Source organism: Rhinolophus sinicus, chromosome 10, assembly GCF_057876585.1.
Source record: "Rhinolophus sinicus isolate RSI-liver-muscle chromosome 10, RSI-T2T, whole genome shotgun sequence".
Classification (NCBI taxonomy): Eukaryota; Metazoa; Chordata; class Mammalia; order Chiroptera; family Rhinolophidae; genus Rhinolophus; species Rhinolophus sinicus.
The window spans coordinates 9447151-9466355 of record NC_142510.1 but is presented as its reverse complement, the minus strand read 5'-3'; the positions used below and the strand labels follow the sequence as shown (position 1 = coordinate 9466355).

General features: G+C 43.2%; 1 protein-coding gene across 2 annotated transcripts in view; it reads left to right on the top strand.

Moving 5' to 3' along the window:
- Positions 1 to 19205, top strand: part of USP7 (ubiquitin specific peptidase 7) — a 61970-nt gene that overhangs the window by 26689 nt on the left and 16076 nt on the right. The window contains exons 2-11 of one of the 2 annotated variants that reach the window (XM_019718824.3): positions 1791 to 1895; positions 7345 to 7543; positions 9370 to 9508; positions 10207 to 10295; positions 12462 to 12570; positions 13461 to 13591; positions 14065 to 14119; positions 15113 to 15193; positions 15293 to 15383; positions 18305 to 18387. In XM_019718824.3, coding sequence (XP_019574383.2) covers positions 1791 to 1895; positions 7345 to 7543; positions 9370 to 9508; positions 10207 to 10295; positions 12462 to 12570; positions 13461 to 13591; positions 14065 to 14119; positions 15113 to 15193; positions 15293 to 15383; positions 18305 to 18387 — 1082 coding nt within the window. Of the gene's footprint in view, positions 1 to 1790; positions 1896 to 2664; positions 2821 to 7344; positions 7544 to 9369; positions 9509 to 10206; positions 10296 to 12461; positions 12571 to 13460; positions 13592 to 14064; positions 14120 to 15112; positions 15194 to 15292; positions 15384 to 18304; positions 18388 to 19205 lie in introns of those variants that run through there. The other variant, XM_019718826.3, reaches the window with a different exon arrangement.

Below are 19205 nucleotides of genomic sequence, written 5' to 3'. Positions count from 1 at the left end.
ACTCTTCTACTTCTGCAGCACATCTGAATAGTTTCTAAGTATCCTCTCAGTGTTTGTTTATTGGTGTGGAGGGAAATAAGAATATATGTATTCTTATTCCAACATGCTCTCTCTCTTTTATAACAAAGGTTGCACTTATTGTTTGGTATGTTCTTTCTTTCTTTTTTTTTTTTTTTTTTAACGTAGAGAACTTTCCATATAGGAACATGGAGAAACTTTTTTTAAAAAACTGCATAATATTCCATTGGTGGACTGTGCCATTATTTCATAGGCCTTTGGCCTTCATATAGGGTTTTTTCCTCATAAAATATTTTTTATGATGGTTTGATATAGTTCATTTACAAGGATAAATGTGGATGAAAGACATTTTAGTCATTTGGCTTTTAAGTGCGTATGTTTTAAGAGTTTCGAGTTTGAGCTAGTTTAGTAGTGGTAGAAAGAAGTTCTTTTCCTACTTTCCTCTCCCAATTTTTCTGTCAGGGTATGGTGGTAGAGGGACCAGTTAAAAAGTGTATATATGTGTATTTTGATATTTAATAAAACAGTTTAAGAGTATCAAGATTGGAAGTGGTCTGTCTAAATGTGGATTGTAATACTGTTTCTTGACTTCCAAGGATTTCTAAGGTGCGTGTGAGATGCTTAAGAAGGATGAAGTATGGCTTATATTCAGGAATTATTTGAGAGATGGATGTGATAGTTTGGGGTTTGGGAGAGTGTCTAGAAGGGGGAAGGGGCAGGTGCTGTCCGTGGTGCTGAACCTGCTGAATGCTGGTCAGAGTGCTGGAAAGGCTCCGAAATGTCAGAAGCCATGGACACACCTAGCGTGTTTCCCCGAAAATAAGACCTAGCCAGACCATCAGCTCTAAGGCGTCTTTTGGAGCAAAAAGTAATATAAGACCCGGTCTTATTTTAATATAAGACCGGGTATAATATAATACTGGGTCTGGGTCTTATATAAGACCGGGTCTTATATTAATTTCTGCTGCAAAAGACGCCTTAGAGATGATTGTCCGGCTAGGTCTTATTGTCGGGGAAACACGGTATGTAACTATTTTTACACCACCTCTCCTGTTTGTAGCTGAGACTCTTAGTTTTTATGGAAGGTCTGATGCCACAGGGAAAGCTGATTGCACAAGCCAGTATTAGTTGCAATAAGCTATACTGATTATGAAAGGAGAGGATTTAAATGTGAAGTATGGTCCTTAATGTGTAAATATTTTTCAAGCCAAATTTCAGCAATCATTTAGAATGACAAAATCATTTTATTAGCTTCTCAATCCTTTCCAGACTCTTTATACATGCCAGTTCTCTCAGGGATCTCCTTTTCACATTCCCTGTCCCCCCGCCCCCCAAATACCAGTCCTGGTTTTTGCATGGATTTATACTTCAATTATACAGTAATTATCCAGTGACACTTCTGTGTGCACTGACATGTAACTGCAGTAAAAAAAATCTAATGTACACTGTTTTATACATATGTTTAGTAAACTCTCAACAATATTTTATCTAGGATTGACTGAGTTTTAATGAGTAGGAAACCTATTTCAAAATAAATATCCTTGCAGATGGAACAGATTATTGTGTGGAATACTGCGTGTTCAAGTCCCATTTAGCATTGGGAAGCAGCCCAGGTTCATATTTAGTAAATACCTTTTGGGTTAGAGTACATTTATTATGGCATAATTGAAACTTATTAGTGACTGGAGATGGTCAAAACTACCAATATATTTTTGTTTCTTTAATCTAGCCATGATGTTAAAAACCCTGGCATTTCTTTGTTTTCTTTAAAGCTGGAGACACAGATGACCCACCAAGAATTACTCAAAACCCTGTTATCAACGGGAATGTAGCCGTGAGTGACGGGCACAACAACACAGAGGAAGATATGGAGGATGGTAAGTACCTGTGGTTTGCTGCCTTGCTTTGAGCACAGAACTGTCAGAAATAAACAGATGTGATGCATATTTCTTCCTCGAGTACTTCTGAGTTCCTTAAAAGTAGCTAGATTTTTAGGAGGTTGTATCTGAAGAAGTTAGGAAGGAGCCTGTTTTGGTGTTGAATTTCAAGATGGCCTACAAATGTCAAGGTAAGTTGATTCCCCAGCCTAGGTGAGAACGTTTAAATACAGAAGTTTGCAATAGATGGGTATTTACTCAGGCCTGCAATTTTCCAGCCACCGTTAGTATTCAGAACAAGTACACGTTACTCTCCTTTCCTTCTTGTTTGCAGCAAGATACTTTTAGACATTAGAACTTGGCTATCCGTTGCCTTCTTATTGTAGTGTGTATATCAGTTGTCTGTAGCTGATAACCCCTCCCCCGTCCTGGTAGGTGTGAGATCAGAACCGAGCTTTGGGCTTCCTTCTCCCAGACTAACTTTTGGTCTGTATCTTCTATGCAAAAAGTATATGCATATGTACATGCATGGACATTTTGTGCCTAGGAAATCACTTTCTTTTGAGGCAATTTCTTCTTTATAATTTATCAGACTATGTGACCTATGTGCATTTGCAAGGTCAAAGTCGTGAGCCGGTAGCAGCCAGTAATACTTTATGCAGCCCCTGGAATCTTGCAGTGTAATATGAAACCATGTTCTGTCAAAGGCATGTCCATCAATCCTCATGAGGGTTGTGTCCTTCCCAGGGGTGTAACGGGGCAGTTGAAAGAAACCTCATCAGCCACGGGTTGCACCACCAGAAGGACTGCTGTTCAGACCTCCTGCCAAAAGTTCAGCCTCCATGAGAAACTGCAGCCGTAGTTGAGAGTTCTCTCACAGTGCGGTTTACCCCCTGGCAGCTGGCTGAGGCAATATCTGAGGAAGGTAAAGAGGCGTGGTCTAAACCCGCTGCTTTGTTACCCGTGGAGTGCGCTTTCCACTGTAGACCAAGGGCAATGGTGTGGGTGTGGTCTCTTTGGTCGCTGGGCTCTTGGTTTTATTTTGGACACCAGAGATGCCAAAAGTGATTCAGGGAGCACAGTGGGGCACAGCCCGGTCTGTTGTACCAGGTTGAGTCAGGGATCGCTTCTAGCCACTTGTGGAGCAGAATTGGCTCAAGCCAGTCACCCTTCTCCCAGCCTAGTTTCCACAGAGCAATTTCATACTCATATTACCACTCATGGTTTTAGGGGGGAGGGCTTGGGAGAAGGCACAGGTGTAGATAAAAGGGCAGGGTGTCTAAACCTCGGCACTGCTGCCTTTTTGGGTGGGTCATTCTTTGTTGTAGGGGGCTGTCCTGTGCATTATAGGATGCCAGTGTCATCCCATCCTTTTGCTCCCTAGTTGTGACAACTAAAATGGCTCTGGATGCTAGCAGATTTCTCTTGGGGGCCTGAATTGCCTCATTTGTGAACCACTCTTACGAAATCATAATGTACGTAAAATCCCTTTCCTCTTGAGGCAGTTTTACTAAATTATTAGTAGTATGGTGCCGAGCCATAGAACCTAAAAGTGGAAATGCTCTTGTTGTGAAGGACCCAATGGAAAAAGCATATTATAGGAAAAAGGAGAGTAGTCTTCAATAGCGCTGTCTTCCTGGTTTGGATTTTAGGTGCCTTTTGAGAGGCCCGGGGTGAGAGAGTGAAAAAATCATCTCTGATGGGTGAAGGGGGCGGGAGGGAGACGGTTCTGGTTCTAGGAGTAGAAACCTGACTGGAGGGCAGCGTTTTCCCGGCTGTGATACGTATTTTGAAACACTCTTCTGCAGGATGTAAGTGTGTTGTAAAATTAGGAAGATTGAGGAGTGCTAGGCTAAACAGGTTTTTATATTTCAGCACTTCTCTGAGCCGTCAGTATCCAAACGTTTTCCTCCAAAAGACTTTTTGTTAATGATTCCCCAAGACTCTGAACTTTAGAATCCCCTTTCCCTGAATCTTCTTTTAACACCTTAATCTGGAAAACACTGGGTTACAATGAAGTCAAAGAACTAACAGGACAGATTGGAACAATGTTTAGTGAGGTGAAGAGCATTTAGAAATCCTGTTAACAGAGAGTTATGGACAAGTATCAGAATCGTTTTCTAGATGTACCTACTTACTCTACTTTGGTTTCAGTGTCTTACTCAGTTTTTCCTGAGCTGACCACGAGATGTTTTAGAGCAAATGCCGGCTCTGCAGATCTAGATGGGTCTAGTTTGAGATTGTTGGTACCTGTGAAACAAAAGTAATTTCTGGGAATTGACTAGGACTTGAAAAGACTTGGATTCGAATGAATGATTGAGTGTTGATTAAAATGACTGCAAGGGCGCTATTCGGGAAAACTTCAGGTTAACCTTTCTGATGAAAACACCCAAAGTATACTTCTTCATGCCGCTGAAACCCAGGCCTGTACATTGGCCTTTGACCTGCGAAGATAATGAGATTGTTGTACAAATGGCCGGTGAGAGCTGCTGCTCCTCGTTGCGGGCAGGATGGGGAGGAAGGTAGTGGGTTATCAAGTTTTCTGACTGAGAGTGTGTGATGACAGCAGTTCACACAAGCTCATCACACTGTCGTTTACAGTAAAAAGAGGCACAGTAATGAAGCAAACGTCCTGTAGCTTCCAGGCAGGGCAGCGTCTCTCTGGATGAAATACTCATACTGCAGGGTGTGGGGTATCCGCCCAGGTGTACTGCTTGTTAAAACATTTTTCATTTTGAAGTAATTACAGACAGAGGACGTTGCAAAAACAGTACGTAGAATACCATGTACCTTTCTCCCATTTTCTTGGGCAAAGACATCCATCAATCTCGTCTTTCCTCATAGTAGGATATCAGGCCCGTCTTACCTGCTAAAGATGGGTTTCAGGTTGGCTTCTCTTTTTTTTGTAGACCCTTCGGTCTTGACCTTTCAGTATTTAATTTTTCCGTCATTCAATTAGTGTAATTTCCAGCCACAAGGTGAGATTTTTGATTCATATGAAACCTCATGTTCAACTTGCTGATTAGCATGTTTCGGAAGATGAGTGTGTTCTAAGGCTGTGCCTTGAATGTGAGGCAGAATCTCACATCTAGTGTGTAATTCAGTGAGTGTGAACTGAGTGCCGGCAGCCAGGGTGCTGCCAGGCTCGGGCACTGAGCCTCTGAGCCTCTGCCGGCTCAGACGTCTTGTGGACTGGGTGCCACGCTCCCTTAACCCTGGTTTGGGCCTGTTACTATTTAAGGATTAATTCAGGAATTTGACAGAAGTGTGAGGTGGAAGAACAGAAAAGCCTTTATAAGATGTATCAATTTTTGTCTATATAAAAACTGAATCCTACAAAGAGCTCAATTTTATCTGCAAACAAATTAGGAGCATTAGAAGAGAGTGGGGAACCTACAACTTTGAACTATAGGACCCAGGAGTGAGTGTCCTGCAGTGATTTGATTGGATTCCTTTCAGTTCTTCTGTCAGTGTAAGGCACTATAAATAAGGCAGGCAGGCCGGTTTTGCTGATTGGGGGCTGTGTTTGGTGGTGTTAAGTCAAACGCTAGAATGGCAGTCTGCAAATCAGAGGCAGGGTCACTGTGCTCAGTGTTCACAAATCTTGGGTATTGAAACTCCCTGTGGTCACTTTGTGAAAACACCCTGAGTAAGATGAGTCACTTAACCTCAGCAAGCCTGTTTCCTCATCTATAAAGTGAGAATTAAGTAGCGACCGCCGTTGCCTATCTTGCAGGATTTAAGTGCTGCTCAGATGTGATCTGCGTATCTATGAAGAAGTGGCCCACTTTTCTCCTAAGACATCCTAGACATCATTCTCTTGAACAAGTTTAGTTTCTTGCCTTCGTGGTGGCTTTTTATTATCCTTCAAAGTGGTTGGAGTTGCCTGGCGCCAGAAGGGGCTCGAATACAGAAGGCACCTCCTGACCTCTTAGGTGTGGGACCTCCCCTTCTCCCCTAGCTGCTCTTCTTCCAAAGGGCCTCTCTGAACTGCTGAGCAGTTTTACGTGTAGGGAAAAAAAATTAGGGATGAAGAAAGATTGTTTAAAAGAAGGTAAAAATGCTGACTGTCAACATATACTTTTGGTTTTTATTTCTTGATAAAGAATATTACCCTCTCATGAGGACTGATGGACATGTTTTCTTAAGAACACATTCAGTTAGTCACGGATTAAGCAGTTTTTGTACCCTGAGATGTCTGCATCCGGAGCACTCAGCGCTCTCAGTGGAGTTTGCAGCCTGAAGGTGAAGGAAGGCAGTGTGCTCTTCACTTGCCCTTCCCCCCAGCCTCCTGTCTCATTTGGTGCTTCAGGAGCCTGTGGAGCAGGGATGTCCAAATAGCACCTGATTGTAAACGAGAAAAAGCCTCCCAGGATCCTTCTGTCCTGTGGACCCCCTGTGGCTCCTCACAGTGTGGCCCTTGGTCCCCTGCGGTCTGTGAGTTGTCCCCAGTCTGCAACGAGATAGGTACAGAAAGTGAGCGAAAGCATTTAGAAATGTGTGCGCCTTGCTGTGGCAGTTTTATAAAAGTGCTGGCAGTTACAGGTGGGCAGGGTGGCCATGGGAGGCCCACTCCTTGACCAGAGCCTGAGAAGCATCAATAAGGACGCTGCTGGGTTCGGTTTGTCAAAGCTTAGCAGGGGGCCTGTGTCATTTGTAAATGAATAGCCACCAGCAGGAAAAGGTGGGATTCTAAAGTGGAACTTGAGTTGGAACTCTGCTGAGAGGCACTATAGCAATACTTTGCTTTTTATTGGAGGAAACCAGAATTCCTTAAATTGGCCTTCAGTCTCACTGAGTAATAAAGAATACCAGTTTCTTTCTTTTTTTTCTTTCTATCTTTTTTTTTTTTTTTTTAAGTTATTCTCCCTAAGCAGCCCAGGCTGGTATTTCACAAAAAATTGTGAACTAATAAAGATAACATTTATTTTTAGGCTAACTTCTTAGCAATCTTTTTGTCTCTAAACAGTGCTGCGGGATTCCCCACCTCACCCGAAGGCCTTCTGTGTTTGCAAATGCAGAGCCCCCTCATTTCTCTTCTCCAGGCTCAGCCTAAGTCTCAAGACTTTCTTTTCCTCCACAAGTCCTGTCATTGAAGGGATGTTACACGTTTCATCCCTTCTCCCCAAAGTCCCTCCACACACTAAGGATTACTTGGGAATTAAGACAGAATAGAATAGACGTTCTTATCTTACTGAACTTTTGAATTTAGGAGGGAAGGCAGGTGTTTGTCGTTACCCCCCCCTGCGTTTGGGGTTTCATTCACACAGACTATGTGATCGCGCTGTTCTAGCTGATTAATAAATTGGAAATGATACTGTCATTTCCCAGAGAGCTAGGTGTTCACAGTCAGGTTGCGGTCGTAGAGAATAGTTTGTCCCAGCTGGTTGCTGTTGGCGGGGCTGTTTCACAATGCACGGGCTCTGACTGACACCGTCTTTTCTTGCAGACACGAGTTGGCGCTCCGAGGCGACCTTTCAGTACACTGTCGAGCGCTTCAGCAGACTGAGTGAGTCGGTCCTTAGCCCTTCGTGTTTTGTGCGAAATCTGCCATGGAAGATTATGGTGATGCCACGCTTTTATCCAGACAGACCACACCAAAAAAGCGTAGGATTCTTTCTCCAGTGCAATGCTGAATCTGATTCCACGTAAGACAGTTTAAATGATGCAATTACAAATCCACGGATAGTTATAATACATTATTGGAAGCCAAATTTGATTGGCCTCTTTTTGAATTTTGAAAAAAAATTTTTTTTAAAAAAATTTTCTTGATGCCTCCTCTTCATAGCCCTTTGGGTTTAAATTAGATTAAATACATTTCCCTCTTTAAAACTCACTGGTAGGTATTCTATTCAAACTAGAAAAGGTGTATATGTTTCTTGCTGATGAAAAACGAAAGTTCCTGTGTTAGACCCTATCAGCCCACGGAACTTGGAATCAGGGCCCAGTGGACTGACTCCAGGGTTACCAGGCTTAATTCTTCCTCACAGTAACTGCCCAGGGGGAAAAATTGTAGTTCAGGGGAATTCTGCAGACCAGCGTCCTCATTGTGTTAAGCAGTTCCTATGGGTTATTCAGAAAATTCGAATTAAAATATTATTTGAGGGTTTTACAACATGGGCCTGTCTGGTTTATTTTAGAAAAAAAAAAATTTATTCATGTGATTTCTGAAAAGAGGTATATTATTAAAAGTCTTAAATTGAGAAAAGCCTTGGTGGGTTCCTCTATTCAGATGAAACTAAAGATTAGAGGCTTCACATTTTCTGCCTATTCATTTGATCCTAAAAGTGGTTTTACTCTTCCCTTTAATTAAAAACTGTCACTGTTCAATGGTTATCAGACGCCCAGTGGACAGACATTGTCTGAAGGGATTCCGATCACATTGTTACCAGGCTGCTCTGTTGGCCCCTGTCTGCCCAGTCTCCCCACCCCCAGATTCTGGCTCTTTGGTGCCTTCAGGGAAGGTTGTCCCCCAGGGGCACTGACTCTAGCTATTCTGTCAAAACTCTAGGGAACACAACTCATTTCATTTTTATTTTTATTGGAATGTATCAGTGCCAAGCCCATTTTTATGGTGCAGCCAGGGCCTGTATATAGGTTACAATTCTTCCTGTGTTCACATTATGATCTGATCTGATGAGTGTGTGGACTAGATTCTGGTGTAAGAAACTGTAGCCTGAACAGCAGTTTGGAGAAACAGTGAGCTGTCCACATCCCGGGTCCACGTCAGGACTCTGAGCAGGCGGAGGCGCTGATGTCAGCAGCGCAGCTCTTCAGTGAGTCTGCAGCTGCATGCGAGTCCAGTTGTAACGTTTCCTTTGTAAGCTCTGCTTTCACGGTGAACCCTTTGGTGGACTTTGAAAGTGTTTAAACGTGGTTTGGTGTTTAAATGTGGCTCCAGAGGCCCTTTGTGACGGTCTGCCTCAAACGTGGCTGCACCTATGGTCATTTCTCTTGTGGTTGTGATTTGACACCTGTGTACAGTCCAGAGGCCTGTGTGAGTGACAGGCTGCTCTTCAGGACTTGGGAGCCGGTCCCTATGAAGCTACAGGGCACAGAAGTGACGCTGAGAAGTGACACCATTATTAGTAGAATCGAGAGCTTTAAGTCTGTTTACCTAAAAAAAAAAATATATATATATTTTTATTACTTTCAAATAATATCCATATTAAACACAGGACCAAAAAGGCATAGTCTTGCAAAATCTAAGCATGTATTTTATAGATACCAATAAAAAACATAAACGTTTTAAAAATTAAAAAAATAAAACCACGAATTAAATCACTACATGGGATCATCCCCAAACCCTTTTGGCTTATTTCTCCACTAAAGGTAAATATGTCCCCTGACCCTTCCAAAGAAAAATATAGAAGATAAAAGATAAATCTGGGCATTTTGTGTGTTGTGGTTTTTAAAAATGTATAAACATAAGTGAAATATATCAACTAAGGCTTAGATCATTTTCTTTAAACAGGTCGTGGTCTTGTCACGCACAGGCAGTGCTGAAGATAATCAATTACAGAGATGACGAGAAGTCATTCAGTCGTCGTATTAGTCATTTGTTCTTCCATAAAGAGAATGATTGGGGATTTTCCAATTTTATGGCCTGGAGTGTAAGTAACAGTGGATTTAGACTGAATAATCTGAGCATCATTCTGTGTTCCCCTAGACCTTGTATTCTTCCAATCCTTTTCTATTCATCTTAGAATCCAAACACTTGTTTTATAAGTTGGACAGAGGTATCTATGAAAATGTGGTTTCCCCAACTTCCTAGCTCAGGTTTTTAGCAGCCGTCGGGGCCCGCTGTCCAACACTGTAAGGCAGTCAGCAGCTTTGCTGATAGGCTGCATTTCCTTTAAAAGAAATAACCCATTGGGGTCCTTCCCTGAGTCAGGCATAGTGCTGGGTGGTTTCACTAACTTCATTCATTCTCAGATCAGTTCATGTTGGCTGCTTGTTGCATAGGTGGAAACCGTAGAACATCCTTAGGAACGTCCTGCTCGGCTCTGCAGTGTGGGTTCTCTGGAGCCTCCCCTGCCCAGCGCTGAGGAGCAGACACGGATCCCTCACTGTCACGCTGAGTAGATGCTGCTCCCCAGTGCCTCTGGGATGCCTCCTAGGGGCACTAAGCTTCCTGTTCAGAGAACACTGTTTAAAACAAACACAAACACCACAAAGCAAGAAGCACAGTTTGGGTGTTTGAAAAAGTATTTTAATCCGTCAAGTATAGGCCACTCGGGTAATTGTCTCTTTGGAATGAAGTGAGCATTCGTGTATTCGTATGCAAGGTGAATATTCTTATTTTTTATAGGAAGTGACTGATCCTGAGAAAGGATTTATAGATGATGACAAAGTGACTTTTGAAGTCTTCGTCCAGGCGGACGCTCCCCATGGAGTTGCGTAAGTTTTCCTTTAATTGGGTGCTATTAAGAGAGGCCTGCGCTGTGATGAGAGCTGCGTTTGCATGTTCACAGAGCTGCATGTGTCCCACAGACAGGCCCCCTCTCTGTGCTTGCCCGTTGGCGCACACACAGCACACAGATACGCATACCAGCTTCACACCTGTGTGGAGCAGACTTACTGAGCACTTCTATATGCCAGACCCTGCTGGGCACTGGGGAGAGCATTACGGTCAACAAGACGACCGTTGGTTTCTGTCCTCAAAGAACGTACAGGCTGCTTGGGCCAAGCAGTGAGACCAGTATGTAAATAACTGCAGCAGGAGCTCTTCTGGTTTTATTTTGAAGAGGGCAGGGATGTAAAAATCTGGGGTGACCTCAGTGCATGCCGATGGGGACACCACTGAGTGGGTGAAGGGGTGAGTGGGGTACGACAGCTTAGAGGAGGGCCCGCGAGGAGATGCTTCTGTCACTGGTCCAGGGAGGTCTGTGTACAACAAGTTTTGGCCTTAAAGAGTGTGTTGGATTATTGGTTGCTAAGGAGGAACAGTAGCATTTGGGGTAGGGAGGATGACGTAAGTAGAGAGAACAACAGGGAAGTTTGGGATTGAGCAGAAAGCACATCAGGAAAACAGGTGGGACTGAAGGCTGAGCTGGGATGTTGGGACCAGGTTATGGAAGACCAGCAAACCGTTGAAGGCCAGGGGAGAAACTGTAACACCCTATCTATGAAGAAGTGAGAGGTCCCAGGCTCAGGCCCCAGATTCTTGCTCAGTATGGTTTGTTCCCACTTGGCCTTAGTCTCAGCAAGAATGCATAGGATGACGGGATGGAATTGGGCAGGGAGCTGCGGGGTGGCCACAAAGGAGCCGTCACTCAGTCCAGGTCCTGGCTGACGGGGCTTGGGGGGTGGCATAAGGTTTATTAGCTTTTATGTGAATTGGGCCGATACAGGAGGAATCAGGTTTTTCTTGAGTAGCCTTTGCACAACGTACCCTGGAGTTGTACTCAGACATCAGAAGGCTGGGGGGCAAAAACAAGGTATTTCTAATGAGATTTTTTTTGTGGCTTTTAAAAATATCCTTCCTTTTTAAAACCTTCCCCTATATCTCTTGATTAAAAAAGTAGGTTGGGTTTTTCAGCCTTACCAATCAAAACAGATTTCTTGGTTCAGTCTCACTTGTCCAAATCTATTCAACCATTATCACCGAAATCTTTATGATTGTAGTTTTTAAAATAACCATCTTTAATTCAGGATTCTTGCATTGTCTTGCCAATTTTTTAAATTATTTTTGCGTCCACATGTGCACCTTTTAACCGTGGCCCTTCAGCACACCTGAGCGTGTTTGCAAGGCCATGGACCTAACCCCTGTGGACCTTGACCTCACAATAAATGTCCCACTCCGATAGGGCACGCTTGGCAGCCATCACGTTTGTTCATGTCTTTGCGCTGTATACAGAGTGAGATGGGACAGGGGAGGGTTGTTCTGCCTTTAAGGAGCATTCTCCGTAGAGTCCTGTTATTACTTGTGGGGGGGAGGGAGCCGTGAGGACTTGTAACTCTGAGAGTCTACCTTTCCTCCTAACCAACCATCAAAATAGCAACCTAAAGAGAAAAAGCTCTTAGGCGTCTGGAAGCCTACACCCAGACTTGCCAGTATACATGTCTCTTCCTGTGCGTTTGACTACGGAAAAGAGGGGTTTCAGCTGTTTCTACTTCTTGCTGACGACATGCGACTTAATATGTATGTAGTAGAACCACACGGGAGTCATTTTGATACAAACACAGAAAATTGAATTCTGTGTATCTGAGGGCTGACCTTGGTAGTAAATGGTGGTACTGCAGCTGTCAGTGGACAGCGTTGAAGCTGCTTCTCGAATGCAGGGGTTGAGTTGGCACTGGTCCTCACACGGGGGCAGATGGAATCAGTGACCACTGAAAGGAGCTGTGTCACAAGAACTCCTGGCCTTGGTATCCTTGGTGCCATGGCCTGGCGACGACTTACTAACTTGGAGGGGTGCTGGGCCATCGTTCCTGTATCAGGATGGTGGGAAGTAGTGGACCAGCGGCCACCACTGCTGACATCTCGTCGAATCGCCTCACACACATTGCAAAGCAAGGAGGTGTCTTGTGCAGTTTTTCCTCAACCTCAAACTGATCTTGTAGGTGGGATTCAAAGAAGCACACGGGCTATGTCGGTTTAAAGAATCAGGGAGCGACTTGTTACATGAACAGCCTGCTGCAGACTTTATTTTTCACAAATCAACTACGAAAGGTAAATGGATGGTATTTCTTTCCCTCAACCTTCCTCCCACCCATTTCTCTCAGTTGTTAAGGGGCAAGCAAAGTCCTCTCACCCTGCCAAACTTGGCCTTGTCTCCTTAGAGGGCCCCTGTTCTATGCTTGTGTTTACTCCTCAGTGTTTGGACACTTAATGCTAACTGGGCTAGTCTCGAGTTCACTAGAGCCAGCAATCTTAACTTTGAGCTAAAAATAATAAAGGGTTTGTTTTAAATATGAAAGCCATTAGCAACATTTGAACCGTTTTATGTCTGAATTGAACCGTTGGAAAACTGACTGCAAAATCTAACTTTTACTTATTACAGATAAAACTTTTGTAAGACTGTTAGAAAAGGTTAGCCCTCCCTCGCATCTAATGTAGGAGAGAGAGTCACTTGGCTTTGAGGAATGTCCTCTGAGCAGCCCTGAGCAGTGCAGGCAACAGAGTCTTGATTGTGGGGGGGAGGGACCCCTGGCTGGGCTGCTGGCTTTCCTGTTAACGTTTGTATGGCGCTTATAGACGGTGTCAGTGGCCACGGTAGGATTATGTCCTGGGGATGGCTGACTGGATAATTTCAGTAGCATTTACATTTCATCACACCTGTTCACAAGTGATGTTAACTTTAAAAATGCTGTTTCGAGAAGTATGAAATAAAAGTGGCTCTCTTTGGATGGTGAGCTAGGAGTAATTTTTCAAATTATTTTTTACCTTCTTATATCTTCTAGATTGTCTCTAAAGATTTCCGTGATTTTTTGACTTCCAAAAACTTTTTGACCTATTTGGGGAATAATTAAAAGTCCTACCAACTACTTTAGCCACTGTGATATTTGAAATGATAACTTAAACATCAAATTATATTTTTATTTCTGAATCAATTATTTTAGGCAGTGTACATGATGCCAACAGAGGGCGACGATTCATCCAAAAGCGTCCCTTTAGCATTACAAAGAGTGTTCTACGAACTACAGCACAGTGATAAACCAGTAGGGACAAAAAAACTAACGAAGTCCTTTGGGTATGTTGGAAATCGGCCTTTCCTTTCTGCTTTCTTTAAGGATGAATGAGTGGCTGGAAGAAGAATTATGAGCCTAGTGTAGGCATTTAATTATGTCAGAGTGTTTTTACCGTTGTATTTTGTTTGACCGCTTTGGAAATAGCAACGGGGTTTTAGAATTTCGCTTGAGAACTATTTCACCGCTTCGAGCATTACCTGTCAGGAAAAGCACAGGAATAGTTTTTAAACATGTATGCTTACTTGCAACGACAACCTCCCCTTGCAGTAAGTTTAGAACAAGATAAAGTTGTGAATATTCGGCCTTCATGGTAAAATTCATTTTATCTTTGAATTTTAAAATCTTGTCAAAAAATGAATTTAAGAATAATGGCTAATTATACAGTTTAGTTTTTTAACGTAGATGTTTGTTTATTAATTTACTTCTACTTGAAATTTGAACCTTTCAATATAAATGTTCGTTTTATCTTTCCAAGGTGGGAAACTTTAGATAGCTTCATGCAACACGATGTTCAAGAGCTATGTCGAGTGGTAAGTGTTACGCTGTAATTGCGTATTACTGACATCTAATATTTTGAAGCACTGTCAGAAGTGGTTAACCAAGTGAAACCTCAGAGCTGCTTCACGTCACTGTAATTCAGACACGCCCGTCTTTGTTCAGGGCGAATACTAGGCTAGAAGGAAAAGGCAGCATCTGTTTAGTTTAAAAGCCAGAAAGAATGGAAAAAAAAAAAGGTTATTTGAGAGGGAAGTGTGAGGGGGTACTTGAATTTAGTAGTAGGTAGTGTACATTTAATGTGTTAAGTTGGTATCTCTCCCTGAGTTATTCATCAAACAACAGATTGGCTTGAGTAGCCGTCCTGATCACTCTGCTTCACTTTAGAAGAGTGACTTCTGGTATGACGCTGCAGCGTCTAGACCCTTCCTTTGCCCAGAGGTCCTGACTGAGGCTGCCCTCTGTGTGGGTGATTCCCTCAAACCAGCTTTAGTCACTAGCAAATTCCCACTCTTCCAGTTGTGATCAAATCACATACGCGCGCACACACACACAACATGAAATGGCTGTTCAAGGTGATTGGCTGGGCAAGGTGTGTTTTCTTTTTTGCAGCACTAGCTGGATTGAATCCAGTTCATTAAATATCCATGGACAAACCAGTCAATCCTGTTGACAGGCTCAACCTCATTAATCTCTTGGTGTGGACCAATACGAGTTAAGTTTAGTGCTCAATTTACATGCTTTTCCACAGAGGTAAAATGAATATAAACAATGCTTCTAAAGGCACTACAGATTACTAATTCATTCCAAAGGCTGTATAGAGGGTTAATCTCAACTGTTGCATGTAGATATTTTTGTAAATAGACAACCAAGGAAGATTTTGTATGTTTTTGATAATTGCATGCCGAAGGTCATAATATTTTATAGTCTAGAGTTTCTTTGACCATTGAAATTTCCTAGTCAAGTTGCAAATTACTGTATATTAATTAAGCATAACATTTTCTTAAAGCCAAAACTTTCTCTTCCAGTTGCTTGATAATGTGGAAAATAAGATGAAAGGCACGTGTGTAGAAGGCACCATACCTAAATTATTCAGAGGCAAAATGGTGGTATGTGATCACCAGTTTTAAAGAATGATTTTAAAAGATTTGAAAATGCAAACATTTTGCCGATTAATACTTGGGGCGCCGTCTTTTCTTCGTTTGCAGTCCTATATCCAGTGCAAAGAGGTAGACTATCGATCTGATCGAAGAGAAGATTATTATGACATCCAGCTAAGCATAAAAGGGAAGAAAAACAGTAAGTTCTGTGCACACAGTGGCCTGATAACCTGCAGATAATTTTTGTTGTGGTTTAATGCTTCGTTTGCACAAGTGCTTTTTATTGAAATGTGGCATTGACAGAAAATTGCCCAAATGGTGAGTGTACAGCTCACTGAGTGAACACAGGCTTATGACCCACCCAGGTCAAGAAACAGGCCGTTTGCTCCCACACCCATGCCTGCCTCAGCCCTTCCCAATCACTGCTTCCCCCTCAGAGGAAGGCCCTTTTTGGGCTTCTAACATCCCATCGTAGGTTATATTTGCATGTTGTAAATATTTATGTAAGATGTAGTCTCTTTCTCGTTTATTTTGCTTAGCATTTTGTCTGCAATTCACCTGTGTTGTCAATAGCAATAATTTGATCATTTTCATTGACTTAACACTATTTCACTTTAGGAATATACAACAAGAGTTTTGAAACCATCGTGTAAATGCTTGAGATGTTCTCAGTAGGAGGCATTAGGCATAAACTCACTGACCTCTCTTAGGCCTATCTCTGGTGCACACGCGTTGTTTGCATTTATGCCAAATGGAATTGCTGGCTCACAGGGTGCGTGTGTGTTCCGCTTAACAGAGAAAGCCAGCAAGTTTCCCAGAGCGGTTTATCAGTTTCACTCCCCACAGCCGTGTGTGAGAATTGCCGTTGTCACATCCACACCAGAGCTGTCAGTTATCAGAATGAACATTTTGGTGGGAGCATGGCACTATCTTGGTTTTAATTTGCATTCATTCCCCTGAACATCAGGGAGGCGGTCACCTTTTCAAATGCTTATTGGTAATTTGGGGATATTACTGAACATGATGAAATACAGTGAATAATAACTTAATGTCCTTGTCTACATCATGGGCTGTGTTTTCCAGCTTCGTTGCATGTCTAGTGATCTTTTATTGGATGCTAGCCATTGGGTTTTTATCTCATTAGGTTTGGATATTTTTTTAAAAACTATTATCTGTCTATGAGAGGGGTTTTTTTTATTTGTTTGTTTATTATTTTTTTATTGGGGAACAGTGTGTTTTTCCAGGACCCATCAGCTCTATGTCAAGTCGTTGTCCTTCAGTCTAGTTATGGAGGGTGCAGCTCACTAGCCCATGTGGGAATCGAACCAGCAACCCTGTTGTTCAGAGCTCGTGCTCCAACCAACTGAGCCATCTGGCCTCCCCTTGAGAGTTACTTTTAAGCTTTGTCAAGTGGGAGCATAACAATTTTTAGTTCAGGGCTAATTTGTCCCCACAGCTGAGGCAGCACCTTTCAGAGTTTTCAGCCAGTCTGATGTCCCATGTCTTGTGAGGATTTTCTTTTCCACTGTGGCTGCAGGGAACATGGACTATTCCCAGGCTAGTGTGAGCTCTGGGGACTCTATCCCCCCTTGCCCCCCCCCCCACACACACATTCTTTTGGTGGTTCTTTCCCTGGGTCCCGATAATTTCCTCACTTGACTCAGTGATCATTCATGAAGGCTCCGGGAGAACCCTCTGGAAACCCCTGGAGCTCTCTTCCTGTGCAGCGTCCTCCTACTGGGCACTCTGTCCTACTGACTCAAGCTGCCGCGGCCCCTCAGAGTCTCACAGTTGTCTCCCCAGTCTGCCGGGACACTCTGGACCCCGTTGGGGTTTCTCTTCCTGCGCGGTAGCTGGGGCACCGGGGCCCTGTCAGGGACTACTGCCTGCTGTCCAGACTGTGGACAGTTGTTTTCCACACAGTCCAGTGTTTGACTTGCTCAGTACAGAACAGTACATCTGGTTCCTGTCACTCCGTCACGACCGGAGTAGGAATTCTGTACTCCAGACCCTAGTTCTGGGTGGGATTTCTGAGCTCGCCCTCCAGTGTGGGACTTGCCTTTTCACTCTTTTAATGCTACCATTTGTTTAACAGAATTTCATAATTTTAGTGATCTCTAGTGTAGCAAGCTTTCCTTTTTGTGTCCTAAGAACAACTACCCTGAAGTTGTTTTTGTTACTGTTTTGTCTTTCCTGTTTCTGTACAATCCACCTGGAATAGTTCTTTTTGCAGTTGGTAGGATGTCGAGATTGATTTCCACCCCCACCCGCTACACATGGGTACCAAGTGGCCCCATCACGTTTTTCTCGTTGCCCTGCAGTGCACCTTGGTCAGCAGTCAGCCGATCATATTTGTGTAGATCTGTTTCTAGACTCTGTCTACTGGTCCGTTGGTTAGCCTCGGGGTAAATTCTGCATTGTCTTTTGTGTTTTTTTAAGCTCAGCTATGGCTTAATTGACCATTATAAGATATTTAAAGTGTACATCATGATTATTTGATGCACATACACCTTGTGAAAAGATTACTTTCATCTAGTTAATGAACACAGTCATTGTCTCGCATATTCTTTTTTTGTTTTTGTTTTTTGGTGAGAACATTGAAGTTTTACTCCCAGCAAATTTCAGTTGTACAATACAGTGTTATCAACTGCGGGCCCCATATTTTAGATTAGCCTGTTAGGCCTTATTCATCATGTAGCTGAAAGTTTGTACCCTTTTCCCAGCCTCTCTGTGTTTCCCCTCACTTCCCAGCCCCCGCATTCCTACTCACTTTCTCCACAGTCTTAATACTTGTAGCTTTATAATAAGTGTTTTGGTCACAACTGGTTCTTTAATGTTACCTGATTTTGTTAAAGTTACTAAAACGTTGACTCCATGTGGTTGGCATTTGTAGCACCCTTAGGAAATCCTGTCAGCGTCCTTAGAGTTTATGCCTTTGCTGGATCAGTGAGGGTGGATGGCACATTTACCGCGTCTCTAGTCTGACCGAGTTAACGCTCACAGCCGTAATTACTCAGTTTCCCTTCCCTGGCATTCCTAAATGTACCCGGTTGGCTGTATTATGTATAGTCAACGCTTCACTGATAACTTTGGCTGACTTTTTTCTTTCTCTCCTTAAAGTATTTGAATCATTTGTGGATTATGTGGCAGTAGAACAACTAGATGGTGACAACAAATATGACGCCGGGGAGCACGGCTTGCAGGTAACATTTTGTGCTCGGGTCCTCTTGTAGCGTTTCACTTTACTTTCAGATCTTTTGCTTATCTGTGAACTAACAATTCATTCCTTTTCATATGCTGCTGGTATTTAGAACTCAAAAGGATTTTATTTCTTAGTCGGGACATTGTATTTTAGAGAGCTCCGAGTGTGTTGCTGGTGGGATTGAACGGAAAGGTGGGGGAGGTGTCAGCAGGAAATTGAAATGCAGCTTGTGTGTCAGTGTTTATCAGGTAGAGCTATCACCCAGCACATCTGAGGCTCTGTCCCTGTGTTTTAAGATTTTCCCATTTCATCCATCATTCTTTCCCTCCCCTTAGTGGTGTCAGTGCAGGGGGTTCCCCCCTGTTTCTCCTAATCATACATAGAATTTCTTAGTCACATGGGCTCTGGTTTCGGCTGGTGATATTTTGCTGTTTTGTGTGATGGAGGAACAGTTTTCAGAGCATCATGACTTCTATAGAGTGAGGAATGCATTTTCTGGTATTTGCTCCATGATTCTTGGATCCCTGCTTGTTTTCTGCATTGCCCCTTGCAGACCCTGGGCTTCTGGCAGAACAGTGAGCATGGTGAACGAGTGGCCAGTCCATGGACGGTTAGAGGGATATGGACTGTGGCCAGTTCCTGGCTGCTAGTCAGGACGGTGGGTGGGTCGCAGCCATCCAGGGTCTATATGTTGCACCCTCATAACCATGACTCATTGGCTCAACTGATTTATGGTTCTTCAGACTGTCCTGTGTTTACCAAGCCTGCTAATGTATGATTCGTGGTGCTAATGTACCGTTTCGCAGTGGGCCACAGATC